The sequence below is a fragment of the Xenia sp. Carnegie-2017 genome, unplaced genomic scaffold (assembly GCF_021976095.1).
Source record: "Xenia sp. Carnegie-2017 unplaced genomic scaffold, XeniaSp_v1 HiC_scaffold_41, whole genome shotgun sequence".
In the NCBI taxonomy this organism is placed as follows: domain Eukaryota; kingdom Metazoa; phylum Cnidaria; class Anthozoa; order Malacalcyonacea; family Xeniidae; genus Xenia; species Xenia sp. Carnegie-2017.
The window spans coordinates 473,700-489,877 of record NW_025813506.1 but is presented as its reverse complement, the minus strand read 5'-3'; the positions used below and the strand labels follow the sequence as shown (position 1 = coordinate 489,877).

The following is a 16,178-nucleotide window of genomic DNA, read 5'->3' as shown; positions in this document are numbered from 1 at the left end:
TTGTGCAATAAGCCATGTGCAATGAATAATGTATATATATGAGGGAACATGGACCTTCACCATGCATGCTGATGAAATATTTTATGTACTTAAAAAACTAACATCATTGTATCTAGTGCAGCAGCTGATACACAAAAGAGCAGTCATGAACAAATGCTGTAGTAAAGCTCAGGGGCTTGGGAGGTCGTGGGTGTTCGGATGCCTGTGCACCCACAACTTTTAGAGTGTGGGTGTTCTCTATTGGAAGGACACCCTCAAATTTAGCTTCCGGCTTGAAAATATATGACATATTGCATGCTGAATTTTTGCAAGCTCACTGAATTTTCAAATTAAGAACGGGCACCAACATGCAGGAAATTTAAAATGATTTGAGCATTGCCGATGTATTGCAAATCATTTGTATGCAATTCATTTTGGATAATTTTTGTAATATATGCCGAAAAAGGAAGAAAAAACTGTCAAAAATAACTAATATGAAACAGTTTCATTATTATTTTAAGTTTCTCGCATTATCAAATTGCGAACATGGAACACCCACAACTTTTGAAAGCTTACAAAGCCTCTGGTAAAGTTCATGTATCTATATGTATTATCATCGGTATACTTAGCACGACGAGGTCGTGTAGACCTTCATTCGACATCTAACGCAAAAGAATCGGACATTTCAATCATTTTTCTTCTTTGTCACATATCATCTGAATTCTAGAAATTGAGCTTTCAACCATATCCATTGCTTTTCCAAAGTCAGCATTTACGCTCTGTAGATATCGACTTAAAGGTACAGTAATTCCAAAAATTTCATAGAAAAGACAGGCAGCCACTTTTTGGAGCACTCGCATGATGCACGTGAACCTCAAAAGAAATACGTTTAGACAAAATTCTCTTGCATTCCATCGAACTGTATTAAGACGTAAAATAGAAAAAATCTTGAGGTTTTCATTCTTTTGAACCAATTGAAACAATTCGTGTACTTTATGAGAATTATTAAAGAGAACGTGCAGTTTTTCGAGAAAGTCATAAAGAGTAATGACATCAATAGCAACACAAGCTGAATCGGACAAGACGAGATTTAGCTTATGCGCATAGCAGTGAATATAGATAATGTGGTTTCCGATTTTCTCTTTTACAATTGCCTGCAAACCATTATAACATTCGCTCGTACTGGATGCTCCGTCATACGTTTGGGCAACAAGCCTTTCAAATGAAACTCCATGTAATTGTAATATTGTATAATAGCAGTGTATAGGTCATGTGCAGTTGTTCCAATTGCTTTTTGGCAGGACAAAACGTGTTCAGAACACTCGCCAGTTTCATTAACAATCCTTACGCCTATACTCAATTGCTCTGTAATAGTTATATCGGGTTTTGTATCACCAATCAATGCCCATGCTTTTCAGTTGTGTGTTTTTTTGTACAATTAGAGAAGATCGCTTAAATATCGTTGCTCAAAAACGTTAGCCATGAGCCACGTCCTTTGATTCCTTTTCCATTAGTTTTACAACCATCCTTCGTTGATTGCTTCGCTTGGTGATCATGAACTTTCTCAAGATGCTCACTGATTGGTTGATCGTACTTTGACAATAATTTATGCGTTTCCAAAAAGTTTCCTGTATTAAGATAGAAATTTGTCATTGATTCACAGTGACCCCTAAAGGAAAGCCCTTGTATTCCTAGAAACATAATAACATCTATCACACGTTTCAAAACTGTTTTGTTTAAAACAACTTCCTTTTTACGTCTTTCAAGCTCGATTTTTCCTGGTGATGAAACTGATCCCATATTGAGTTTTCTTGAAGGAAAAGAGCTTCTGCAACTTTTATGTTTAGATGGGAATTGCATTTTTTGTGCTCCAAAATTCTACTATACTGCATTTTCCATTTGGAAAAACCAATGTTTGCAAAAGCTTTTCCTTGACTTGACTGAATATTTTCTCCCCTAGACGTTACATCTGTAAACAGAATGCACGGTATGCAAAACCAGCTGTCTTCACTTAGAGAGTAGGGAATCAACTTTCGTCTTGTTCCATCATCGTGGAAAAAACCTGCTGGGAACAATAGCGAGAGTGATCTCCTTTGTTTCAAAACAAACTGGGATGGTTGGCATGTATTCATTTTAAATAAACGCCTTTTTTCGCTGATGCTAAGATTAAGACCAGCAACTGTTACAGGGTCAAACGTGTTTTCTTTCGTATTAATAGAACTATTTCGATACAATTTATTTTCAGCATATTCTGAGAGGCCTTCGCCTTCGTTACCTTCATTTGAATTGACAAAGCTGTCAAGTTTAGGGCATTCACCAACACATTGCTTTTGATTGATTTGAAAGTATGCTCATCTTGATCGTTTACATTTATCGACTCAGATTTTTCTTGCGCATGCACTTGTTTAAGGTCTTCACTGATGTTCGGTGTTTCCCTGAATTTTAATTCCTTTGTTGTTTCTGACAAAAGGCATGGTGGGTCATGTTGTATAGGTTTAAAGTAATGAAGCAAAACTCTTCCAAGTTTTGCAAATTCTTCTTGTCTAGCTTTCTTAATTTTCGATACTCAGACACGACTTTTTTCTCTTCGTTGTGTTGAAAGAATTAGACATTGCAGTTAGTCTTTAGCATTTCACCATGATCCATGATGCATATTACATAATATTAAAATAGATTTCCCAACACAAATGGAATTATCAAATGAAATGTTTGTGACTTTGTGAATTACATTTGTATTGCCAGCAATGGAAGCTCAAAATGAAAGTTTTGCCTTTTAAGACATTAATTTAATTGGTCTTTAAATGTTGTTGTCTAAAAAATATCTTAATTTCAATTAAATGTATACTGTTATACACATTCGATAACAGCGGATAAATGAATCTTGAACATTGACGAAGCAACTTTAAATGATTTAAAAAGGTTTACGGTATGATAACTTTCTTTACTACGGAAAATGGCTAATGTGTCGTCGTAACGATAAAAATGTAAAAAAAAACACAATACGAAGCAGCTTTAAATGATTTAAAAAGGTTTACCGTATGATAACTTGCTTTACTACGGAAAATGGGTAATGTGTCGTCGTAATGATAAAAATGTAAAAAAAAACACAATACGAACACTGCAGTACATGCTGCAGTATCATTGAGTACTACTTCATGTTAGACTATGCATTATGATAGCAATCTACCGATGACTACACTATTGTCATAAAATTTGAAAAATATATTATTATGCTTGAAATTATAATAAGATACAATGCCAATAATGATTACTGTGTGTGAGGGAAACAAAAAACATTGATTAAAAAGCAAAAAATGACACATTTATAGGCTTTGTTGCGCCCCTTAAGAGGACATTTTGGCCGTGTATGCATAGGCGAAACTAGAATGCTAATTGGAGGGTGGTGTAAATATTCAAATTTTCATAATTGGAACTGAATCAAATACTTGTAAATTTGTAGCACATTTTGATTTTGTTGTATTAATATATGAATTGGGAAAAATATAAATAATCATGAAAACACTTGTGCTTGCATTGATGTTTGCAATTCAATTGTGTTTTTAATACTTCTACCTTTTTTTCCCTTTGTTTTGTCTTTCCTATATATGAAATGTAAACACAGTTTTCACCTCAATAATAAATTTCATATGCAGTTGCCAGTGGATTTTGTTCTCTGAGTATCCACATCTGGTGTTGTGTTCAAACAAGAATTATGAAGTGAATGTAGATATGTTATAGGTGTGCTATAAAACCAAATGAATAAAACACATTTTGTATACTTTTATTGTAGAAGCTAAAAGGCTTTTAGAAATCATAAAGTTACTAAATCATATTACCTCTATACCACCATCTCATGAAAAGTCAAATAAAGTTTTCTTTAAAAAACCAACAAATAATGCAAATGACAAATCTCCATGTTGTACTGTAATAGATAAATAAACTCAAACTGCTTTTCCAACAAAAACTGAAACAATGAAGAAATATATCGCACTGTAACTTCACAGGTTTCATTACTGAATCATACTCTCAGTACAAATATTTACATAAAAAAAGTTTATAACTATTTCATTTTAGATGTTTGTGAATTGTCATTTTATCAAGCATCAAAACACACACAACCTTCTTGCCACCTTTCTTTGGTTCTTGAACTTTACTTCAAAGCATTAAAGGCATCCTTAGTGAATCCATTGTCTACATCCAAAAAATTTGACCATGATCAAATTAAATAACTCTGGATAGGTAACACAATAAAACAATGATCTTTTCAGAATTATCATTTTTTTGTATGACTCTACATGGTCAATAACACTTTCAAGTCATCCTTGCTCCTTGACCGTCCCTGCATGTTGTCATCAAATAGAACATTACAAGCTCTGCTCCAGAACATGGGTACTGTTTGGGCTGATCATTTCTTTTTGATATCTACTCACTGAGTAAAATGTTCAGGGTATTTGCGCCAGGGAAACTATTTTGCAAATAGATTAGTAAATTTACGATTTCTTGCATTGACATATAACAGAATACTATGCTGAGTTTTTATAAATAAAAACACGAAAACATCAGTATATTTGGCGTTCAAGTCAGTCCTAAAAAAATACGATCTTTAATGTGTATTTCTGGATTTTCAAGTGCATGTATAATTGCTTTTCAGTCGTTCATGAACTAACATAACAAGAAAATATCTTATTTGTGAGAAGCGAGATGTTCCTTTTTGTGGAAACTACGACATCCAACAGTTAAAAAATTGAAGTGTTAGCATTATAAAAGAAATGCCAAAAAGATATCGTGTTTGTGAACATTTCAGCGGAAATAGGTTCTTTAGCCTCCATGTTTTTTAAAACGGTTCACTTAGCCGCTCCAGTTATTATAGAACTCAATGATTTTGATTGTCAAAACTTCCACTTTGAAAAAAGTTTTTAACATTGGCTCTCTCCGGATCCGGATTTCTATTACTGCTTATATTAATGACAACCAGCAAAAACAACCACGATACCGTAAGCATGAAATATTGAAAATAGTTCTTCAGGTTTTTGCGAAATAGACACACACATTAAAATGAGGAAAATCTACGATAAAGTAACGTATAATTTGTCGAGTAATGCTTTAGCTATTCTAGAAATAGATATCAAACGGCATTCTTTACACTGTCAATGTGTCGTCAAGCTTTAATGCATAATCCCATGCACACTACTTGTGTTTTTGACTGTGTGTAAACAGCATGGTGCAACTGTCTTTCTTGAATAAATTGTAAATCGTAGTTAAAATGTCCAAAAAGGAGTGAGAAAAGTTTGCTTACCCTTACGGCTGAAGTCAACTAGAAATATATTATAAGTAGGTATGTATATAATTCTACAAATTACTTCATTTTGGCACGAAAACATTGTTGCAACATCAACAACACGAATCCGTCATCATTTTTTTACAAAAACATCGTAGTCGCGACTACGATGTCTTTTTAAGCAAAGAAAGTAGGTATATATTTTCATTGTATAAGACATTAGTTTGCAGTACTATTTTTGATCACCCTGGCTTTAATTTAGAACATTTTTTGGTCGCAAATGTACATTTAAAAGAAAATCATGATCTTCGAGGTATGTATTTCATGTATTTCGTACACAAAATGAACGGTAAACAAACAATAAAATTGTATAAATGTTTCGTACATAAAATTTAAAATAGTGAAGAATTTTCACTTCAAAGAGTCATATGTTCTCGCAAAATCAGTATTACCGATTAGTTGATATCATTATTGAAAAATGGAGCCTTTGCTGCTCCGCAAACGTCGGTGTTTTTCACAATAAAATGGCTCGTTCTGTTTTTTTGAGCTAAAACTAAATTTTGACGAAGACACAATGACAACAAACTTCCTTGTGCTATTCCCTTACACGGTCCAAATTCGTGCTCGTTGTCGTAGTCGTACTCTTGCCAAAGCTCTCTATTATGGCCTTGTGCAATGTATGTCAAGAAGAACATATTAATTCTCACAAATGCTAACCTTCTTGCACTTTTTTTCTCTTGTGTCTTTACAAATTACAGTTACCTATACTAATTTTTTTCTAGGTTCAAATAACTTGACAAATTTTGAATTTTACATTATGCCTTTCATTTTTCCCTTTGTCTTTTGGTAAGAATATCAGTGAAAGACCTAAAAATCAAGTTTATCTAAAATAGTATTTTGTACTATTTTAGAAACTATATATAAGTGGAAAAGTCTCATGTTGAAGACAGATGTCACTTCTTTTAGATTGCTATTCTTATTCTTTTAAATAATTTCTAGTAATTCTTCATTAGACACGAAACATTTTTTGCCCTCAATTTTTGCTTCTTCTACATTCAAGTTCATTGCAACCAATGCATCTTATCTAATTTTTGAATCACCTGGAATTGAAAAAAGTATGGATTTTATCAGATGACGCAGTACTATATAGTCTATATTTAATGTTTCATGCACGTTGTCATAAGCTTTTCTTGCGCAAAAATTTCAAGGTAGGAGCATAATATGGCACATTATTGAGCACAGTAGTTTTTATCTTGGTTTTAATGTATTAACCTGTTTACTATATCAAACAGTTCATTTACAGAAAAACCAGATGACATTTATAAAACTGTTAGCATAAACCAAACCTTTTCACACCATTAGCATGATTGTCCATAATCTGTCAAATTGTGCAGGCTAGCGGGTATTTTTTATTTTGCGACATTTACCATATTTAAAAAATAAAAAATAAAAAAATGCAGGTATTTTTTATTGTGCGACTTGTACCAAAGAGTTCATTGATTAAAGCTACAATGCATTTGATTTCAATACAACTCTGTTCTTAATATTTGCTTCATTTTTTCAGAAAAATATTATGAAAAAATCCTCCATTTCTTCGAGGTAAACTCAGTTGAAACAAGTAGTTTTAAGATATGCATATCTTGATGAGAATTGGCCAGCGATTAAGTAAAGAACAAGTAAGACTGGATAAACATAAATTAAACTATAACTTAAGAGTAAAAACATTCACAAAATATTTACCATCACACTTTAAGTATTGATTTAAAAACAAAACACTGAACATTTTAAATGGTAGACAATCTTACGTTGCTTATCGGTGTCATGAAATGTTTCCTTTTCTGGCATTACTTCAGCAACCGTATACCACACAAGCTTGCAGCATGTTTTATAGATAAAATTTCTAAAAAGTGTTTGTGCTTGGCATTGATATTTTATATAATCGCAATTGTAGTTGTCAAATCCGGGTTGGCGAAAAAAAAATTATTTTATGAGCCCGCGTCTTTCCGCTGACTTTGACAACCAAAATCAGCTGTCACAGTGATATAAGTCATATGAGTACCCCTGTGTTTTAGGTATCCCCGTACTTAAATCACTAGTGTTTTGGGCATCCCCATTGAGTTCTATAATGACTGGAGGGTCTAAGTGGACTGGGACGAGGCTGTAGAAAAAATGGCGGCCAACGCTGTCTATAGTCATATAGAATTTATTAAAAACAAACATGATAATTTTTATGCATTTCTTTTATAATGACGATATTTCAGTTGTTCAATTGTTGGTTGTCGTAGTTTCCACAAAAAAGAGCATCTCACTTCTCACAGGTGAGATATTGCTTGCTTTGTTTGTTCCAAAAAGAGATTAATAAGCAATTATACACATGAAAAGCCATAAAATCCGTAAGATTGTGTTTTTTAAAGGCTGACTTGAACGCCAAATATACTGATGTTTTCCTGGGGTTTTTTATAACACTCAGTGTCCTTTTCTGTTACTTGTTGATGTATGAAATAGTAAATTTACCAATCTATTTGCAAAATAGTTTCCCTGACGCCAAAAAGACCTTGCACATTTAACTCATTGGGTAGATAGCCAAAAGAAACGATCAGGATAAACAGTGCATATGACTTTGAGCAGACCTTGTTATGTTCTATTTTCTAACACCATGCAGGGAAAATCAGGTAGCACAGATGACTAGAAGATGTTATTGACCATGATGAGTCATACGAAAAACGATAAGGCGGAAAAGACAAATAATTTTTTGTCTTATCTATTCACAATTATTTAATTTGATCATGGTCATCTTTCTATGAATGGAGATAATGTATTTACTAAGGATTCCTTGTCATATCTTAATAATAAATCTTTTAGTAGAGTATTGCTTGAATGTTACTGATAGCTGATGTATGCTACAATGAAGCATTAAAGTATCAGTGGTGTAACCTTTAAAGTTGCAGTGCTATTTATTCCTTCTAAATTTCAGTTTTTGCTTTACAAAAAATTATTGAGTTAATTTGCCTTTTAGAGTACAAAATGGATATTTTTATTTTCATTATTTGCAGTTTTTTTAAAGAAACCTTTCTTGACTTTTCAAAGTTTTCCTTCAAATTTTTGCTTCTTATTTTATAGAGGTAGCATAATTTCACAACTTTATAATTTCGAGAAAGCTTTTGAGATTCTAGTATAAAAGTACAAAAAATGTGTTTCATTAATTTGGATTTATGACTTTGCTATAACATATCACATGTACTTCATTACTCTTGTATGAACACAACATCAGATGTGGATACTCAGAGGGGAAAAATCCATCAGTAACCGCTTATGAAATTTTTTATTGAGGTAAAACTGTATTAATCATTCAAATTGTGCACTTACATTGCAAATATAGGAAAGAAAAAAACAAAGAGAAAAAGAACGGTAGAAGTATTGAATTTACACAATTGAATTATAAACACCATTGCAGGCAAAGTGTTTTCATGATTATTTGCATTTTCCCCAATTCATAAATCGATACAACAAAATCAAAATGTGCTACAAATTTACAAGTATTTAATTCAGTTCCACTTCAAAACATCACAAAAAGGTTACTTAGTGATTTGCATACAATATTAATTGTTTTTATTTATCAAACTTATGCAAACTTGAGTCTTTTTGAAATGTAATATGAAATTCAATTACAGAAAATCATATACAATAAGTCAAACCGTAAATAACAAAAATGATTTATTATTTATTTTTATCAAGCAACAAGTACCCAAATCCTAGAATTGTGACGAAAAATGCCATTGCATAATGCATGAAAAGATGCAAAAAAGTAATAACAACGAATAAGCTAACTTTTGTCTCGATCGTGAACCCCGATTGATAAACTATGGCATAATTTTTTGTGTAGACTAGAGAGTTAAATCGAGCCAACAAGTTTGACGTTGGTAAAAAAACGACGTACATCATTTAGTCCTTGCTCTTTCTTGAGGGGGAGTGAAAAATTGTGAAATTTTCTGAAAAGCAGTATTTTTTAGTAAATCTCAGCGGTAGAAGAACAAATCCGTCATTTTTTCGACAGTCTCCGATATCTAAAGCTGCGCTTGAGATAGCCCCTTCAGTTATCATAGAACTCAATGGGCATCCCCGTGAGGATCATTGAACTAAAATACATGGAACGCTACCTCAAGCAAATAATTGAAGCCATTGAAACACTACACGCGTGTCTGGTGTAAAATCACGGTTTCAAAAAATTACTACAGGTGGCGTTCCATGAATTTTCGTCCAATGGTGAGGATACCCAGAACACCGACGCTATGGCCGAGATATGGCCGAGATCGAGAGAGCCTGTTTTCCGAAAATTGATAAATCTTAAGAGCCTGAGGTTTGAACCGAAAATTGACATATCTCAAATAGACATAGGTACTGAAAGGTTATATTTCTTTTATGTACGTGTAGAATGAAAGGAGCAGACACTATCAAGGTGAGATTAAATGAGCAACTATTGTCATGGCATCTACTTTGAATTACATATGAATTGCTTGAAAGAAACCATTGACATATGATTTTGCTGTTGTGACTTCCATTTTGTCATATTGTATAGTGCATTATATGGAGCCTATATTTTCCAATAGACTTATAATATATATAGCCAATTACATTGTACGTATATTTTCCAATAGACTTGTTATTTAACAGTTTTAGATTGCATTGTGTTCGTTCACACATAAAATGTATTAAAAACTGGATAGTTGACTGAAATTAGCAGCATATATAAAATTAAATTTTGCAAAACCTGTCAATAACTACGCGCATTTGCAATAATATCTTTTCTTATAATACACTCGGACCTTTATTACATCTCGAAAAATACAACATAACTATAATTATAATTACTTGCAAAAATGTTAAAAGTACTAATAATTCAGAATATGAATTGACTTTCATTATCAATCTCATAACACACTTAACCTGTTTTTATTTCTTTTGATCACAATGTGGATTACATTTCCATTTGATTCCTGTTTTTTTAAAAAAATAGCTCTTGGACATTAAGGCAGCTTTTATGAAACCACCTCTGACAACAGACACATTCAACCATCTCATCTTCCTTGCTGACATATGGAGGGTCACATCTACAGTAAATTGGTGCTAGTACCGTGTTGGATGTTTGTTCATTGCTTGACATTCTTGGGACAGATGAAAACATATGTAGCTTGCCTTGGGTAAAAAAATTCCACAAGTGACTTCGGATATTTCGTCTTTTGAAGGTTACCTTGCTGGGATCCTGTCCATAACACAATGATGAAGCAAAAGCAATGGCAAATACACCACTGTCATATCCATTTGTCTGCTGTGTGACTGGCTCAATTGAAATTTCAATTACATGTTCTGACTGAAGGTATAAAAGACTAGCCATTTGCTTTTAAATAATATTACTAATTCCTATGTACATGCTGTTGTAGAGTTTAACAGCATTCTTTTGGTTACAATGAATGCTACTAATACATATCCAGTGATTTGCACCTTTGTGAAAGACTTAAATGAATTTGCCCTTCATGGCATCAAACTGTTGCACCATACCTTGGTGATTTTTTGTCTTCATCTTGCTTAGTAAACTCACATCTGACTTTCTTTCCTTTATAAACTTGCACTTATCATTTTGCACTCCCCCTGACTGCTTAACTGTATGATCATGCTTGAATTTGGAGTACTCTTGCTGAAACCTGTGTCGAAAACTTAATAACGCCAGCATTTTTCTTTGCTCTCTAATTTCTCCATCAAATCATTCTTAATGCATGAAAGGTTGTTTACTATCAAGTCGTCATACAACTTTAATGAAAAATTTAATGAAATAAACCAAATTACAAATTAATTAATTTCAAATAACTATCTTCAAATTACGTTAAAGTCGGTTTGGTTACGTACAAGATTCAACAACAACAATTTGTCTATTACTCTAACTAAACAACAACACCCTTTCAAACGTCACTTCCTGCTCCCAATTCCGTACAAAGCGGCAATTCATATGGTAGCCACACCGGCCCCTAAATGGAAATTGCAACGTGGCAATCCATTTACAACCATATTAAGCTACCGTTAAATCTGAATAACACAACAAGAACATAACTACAAAATGACTCTGAAGATGACAACCGCTGAGGTTGTTGAAACGTCAGTCAACAACAACAAAAACAGTCCTTCTCAGGACTATACCAACCTGGACGATCTACATTTTCAAACATCTAACGATACACCCATGTTCAAACCATTTACTATATTAACAACATTACTCTCAAATTCTAAATTATTTAGATATATAAACTTCACTTGTCCATCTCAAGTAGACATAATTTAGTCACGGGACGGATCAAGGTTACCGTGTTCATCTTGTAATCGCCCTTTCGTTGATGTTTGGCTCTGGTTGATACTGTTGAACTAGTTTTAACCTTCACTGTCCGCATATTACCGTCATTACTTGCTATTGCTTCAATAACGAGACCTAACGGCCATTGTCCCTTGGGTAGTTTTCGTCAGCTACAAGTACTAGATCTCCTTCTCTAAGATTCCGTCTCGGTGTATACCATTTCTTTCTCTCCATTAATGTTGGCAAGTATTCTTTAAGACATCTACGCCAAAAAACATTTGCCACATATTGAGCTTGCTTCCAATTCTTCTTACAGCACAAATCATTTTTGTCAAATAATCCCCGGGGGTAAACTAGTATTTGCTCGTAAATGCAGTAAGTGGTTTGGAGTCAGAGGATCGTCATCCTCAGGACTGTCACTGTTGCGCGTGAGAGCTCTTGAATACAGGATTAGAACCACCTCTGCAATCACGGTTTGCAGGACTTCGTCTGAAACTACTTGATCTTTGAGAATTGCTTTGAGCATTTGTCTAACAGATCGTATCATTCTCTCCCGTACGCCTCCCATATGGCTCATTGAAGGCGGGTTAAAGTGCCACTTAATTCTTCTTTGCATACTAAATTTGTCCACTTTACTTTGATCCCATTCTTCAATTCCTTTGTTCAATTCCTTTTTAGAACTCACAAAATTTGTTCCTCTATCACTCCTGATTTGCTCGCGACATCCTTGCATGTTTATAAATCTCCTGAGAGCGTTGATCATCGAGTCTGTATCCAAGGAATGAGCTATTTCTATATGGATGGCTCGGGTCGTGAAACATGTGAAAAGGCAGCCATATCTTTTCTCCAATGATCTACCTCTTTTCACCAGCATGGGTCCAAAATAATCGATTCCTACATTAGTAAAAGGAGGTTTTGAGGTGTCACTCGGCTTTCTGGTAGATCTGACATTAGCTGCTCACCCAAACGAGCCTTTCTTCTTTGACAAGCCAGGCAACTTCGTACAATGCGTCGAACTGCTGTTCTTCCTTTAATTATCCCCAATTCCTTTCTTAATTATGATAAAACGGATTCTTAACCCATATGACCTACTTCAGCTTGATGTTGACGTGGCATCATCAAGCCTGCCTCCAACCTTTAGTAAGCCGTTCACCATCATTGGATATAATTGTCGAATGGATATTCCTGACTTTTTGAGTAGTGCCTTGTCAAGCACCTTACTATTTCCTGGAACTGCAAACAGTTTCAGTTCTTGAGAGAATGTGGTGTTCCGTACATGTGCGAAGATCTCCCTTTCGGCGACATCCAATTCTTCCTTTGTTAGTCGTCCAACTTTAAATTTCGATTCCAAATGAGGACCAGAAATAACTTTCCTTTGTCTCGCCGTGCTAAGAAGACAATCCTTATAACGTAACAACCAAGCAACACAACTCCTCAACTTCCACCAAATGGAGTGGCGTGAAATCAACATATCTAACAAGTGAGGCTGTTCTGCAGTCACGTAAATTTGAGCTTCCTTCAAATTTCAGGACCTTTTAACCATTGGCCTTCATTTCTCAACACGTCCAATCTAATGCCCTTGGAATCGTCCCGGTTCACGTAATTCCACTCGGATGGGTGCGATCCACTACGAATCACTGACAAACGGTTGTACTCGAATGTGTGAAATCTTTTGCTTTCGTTGTTAATACATTTGAGGACTGACATTTAATCTGTCCAGTAACAAACTCTTTTGCACTACCATATCCAATTCTTCTTGAATAATATTTGAAAGTCTTACGGAAATCTCCCTTAACGGAGCGAGTCTAGCCTTCCCAATTACAAATGAGCAGTGTGTTTCGTTGTTTGCATTCTTTAGACGCAAATATGCCACTGCCGAATAGCCAAGTCGAGAGGCGTCGGGAAAATATGTAGACTCACATCTTTAACTTCTCTGAATCCTGCAGGTTTAAAACAGAGGCGGACCCGAATTTCTCGTAGCTTTTGGAGATCAGCTACCCAACGTTTCCATTGCGAAAGTTCGTTCGCCTGAATGTGATCATCTCATCCAAGTCGCTTTCTACAAAGCATTTGCAGTATTAACTTCGCCTTCATAACGAACGGAGCAATAAGGCCTAAGGGATCGAAAAGCGAATATACTGCTGACACTATCTTCCGTCGAGTGACGGGACCTTCGTTTTCTAACTGCAACATTCTTTCAGCAACAACCCACACAAACATGACTTCTTCTGTGTTCCACTTTATTCCAAGAGTACTTTCTGTGGGAAGCTTATCCAATTTTAAATTCTTTACGGACTTTGCTCTCTCAGTTTCGGGAATCGTTGCTATTAAGCTCCTACTATTGCTGTACCATTTTGTAAGACGGAATCCTCCCCTTTTCAATAGTTGACGCCATTGACTCGCTAAACTTATTTCTTTCTCTGGTTCGCTTATTGATTTCATCAAGTCATCGACATACATGTTACGTTTCACCGTTTCTACTGCTAGTGAGTCGTATTCTTGTTGATACAACTCGGCTGTCTTACGCAAACAGAAATTGGCTATACTTGGAGAAGACGTTGCTCCGAATAAAGGTTTCGTCATTCGGTATTCTTCCATTTCTCCAGAAAGGTTTTTATTTGGCCACCATAAGAATCGCAATGCGTCCCGATCCTTTGGTTCCACTAGAACCTGATGGAACATTGCTTCTACATCAGCAACTACTGCAACCAATTCTTGGTTGTTTGTTTCTGCTGTTTTTTCTTTTGTGCTTTTTTCTTCTTCTTTTTTTCTTCCATCCCATTTTCTATCATCTTTTCTTCCATCATCTCTTCTTCTATCATCTTTTCTTCCATCATCCCCTTTTCTATCACCTTTTCTTCCATCATCCCTTTTTCTATCATCTTTTTATTCTTTCTTGTTTTCTTCATTGCTTGCTTCTTCTTTCTTTTTCTCTTCTATTATATTTTTTTCCTTCTTCATCTCTTCTGTGCTTTTTCTTCATCATTTATTTCTCCAATTACATATTCTTCCAGCTTCGCTTCATAAGAAAACTCTTCCAGCTTTACTTCTATTTTTTCAACCTTTGAGTAATTTTCTTTTACCTGATGTGTACAAAACGCAGAAGTTGTCTTTGAGCTATGTATTATTCTCTTGTTTGTAGAGTTTTAGGTTTTTAATTGGTTGCTGTCTTCCTGATTTGTTTGTTAATGGATTAAACAACCTGCAAACACCCCTGTTTACATCAGCCCACATAACTTTATATGGACAATTCCATTGATTTACCAGTGTATGCCCTTTGTTTGTTTTCTGTAGCATGCTACGAAGCAAGACAGTATCTCCATCCTTGAATTGGCATACATGTTTACCTTCTTTTTCTGATACTGTGCTTTTTGTTTATCCTTGGCTTTTTTGATGTTCGAGTCAGCAATGGGAAATAGAGTATCCCTCATTTGGGACGTTTTCTCGGCATATGTCGTTATAGCTAATTCACTGTTCCTCCTGTATATTCATCTCACGTGTCAGCTTTACTGTTTATAACTTTTTTGAGAGTTCTTAAAAGAAAAAACTTTTGGTAAATGAAATATGTATACTGCTTTTTTTCTCAGGAAATAAGTCCTGAATGTAAAGCCCTTAACATGTTAATCATATTCCCCAGACAATTCCTTGAAAGAAATGAGGGTGCTAGTCAACTATTGAAAATCTATTAGCTTATGACTATTGTATTTCATTACCTGGTTCACAAATTCTCGTCCTTGGTCTGCAATAATATGGGCAGGAGAACCTTTTGCCACAATGGTAGCTGTTTTATCTAGAATTGGAATTGCCTCAACATATTGTGTGAAATAGTCTGTTTGTGTCAAGAGGAATTTGTTTCCCTTTTTTGACTTTGTATGCGCATCAATGAGATCAATACCAATCAGGTACTATACCCGAGGAACCACTTTGACTGAGTGAAAAACGTCATACGTACTTTTTCCTGCTGCATTAAGCTGACATCTATCACACTGTCTTATCTAGGAAAACATTAAAGGTTTGTACATACGCTTGTAAAATATGACTGTCATTTTAAAACTTAAAATGTGTCTTTGTAACAATGCGGCCAATAATATCTCTCTCGTATCTTCTTGAAAGTATTGTCTCTTCCATAGAGGCCTGTGTAAGTTGCCGAATGGCATTCTTCGAAAACCCTCGACTTTTGAACTACACATATAAATAAGCGTTTTACTGTGCCTTCTTTTGTCTTATCCAAGTACAACAACGAGTCTAATTTTTTACCGTATTCAAATTTTTTTGAAAATTTTCGCAAGACGAGTTTGTCTTGCTTGGTAAAACACTTGGGATGCACGGAATGTTTAACATACTGAAAAAAATTTTTTTATATTTTGTTAGATCTATCACATCACAAAGTTTTTGGAATACTGAAATTTAGTTTTGTTTCCCGCAAAATTGTGTTGTTCCCGCTAAGTCAGGGGAAATCCTTTAATCCACACTAGTGAAACCCATGAAACAAGCGTAGGAATGGGAACAAGAATAAGGAAACCTATATCACTAGTGATTTGTGACCGCTGGGTGGTTGGATGGTGATACTTTAAAACACGG

At 34.7% G+C, this 16,178-nt stretch overlaps 1 protein-coding gene across 1 annotated transcript; it reads right to left on the bottom strand.

Annotated features, from left to right (window-relative positions):
* Positions 1–13,640: 13,640 nt before the first annotated feature.
* LOC124456080 lies at positions 13,641–14,279 on the bottom strand. Its single transcript, XM_047006615.1, has one exon. The coding sequence runs from the start codon at positions 14,277–14,279 to the stop codon at positions 13,641–13,643; it is 639 nt and encodes a 212-aa protein (XP_046862571.1).
* Between the last annotated feature and the right edge of the window lie 1,899 nt (positions 14,280–16,178).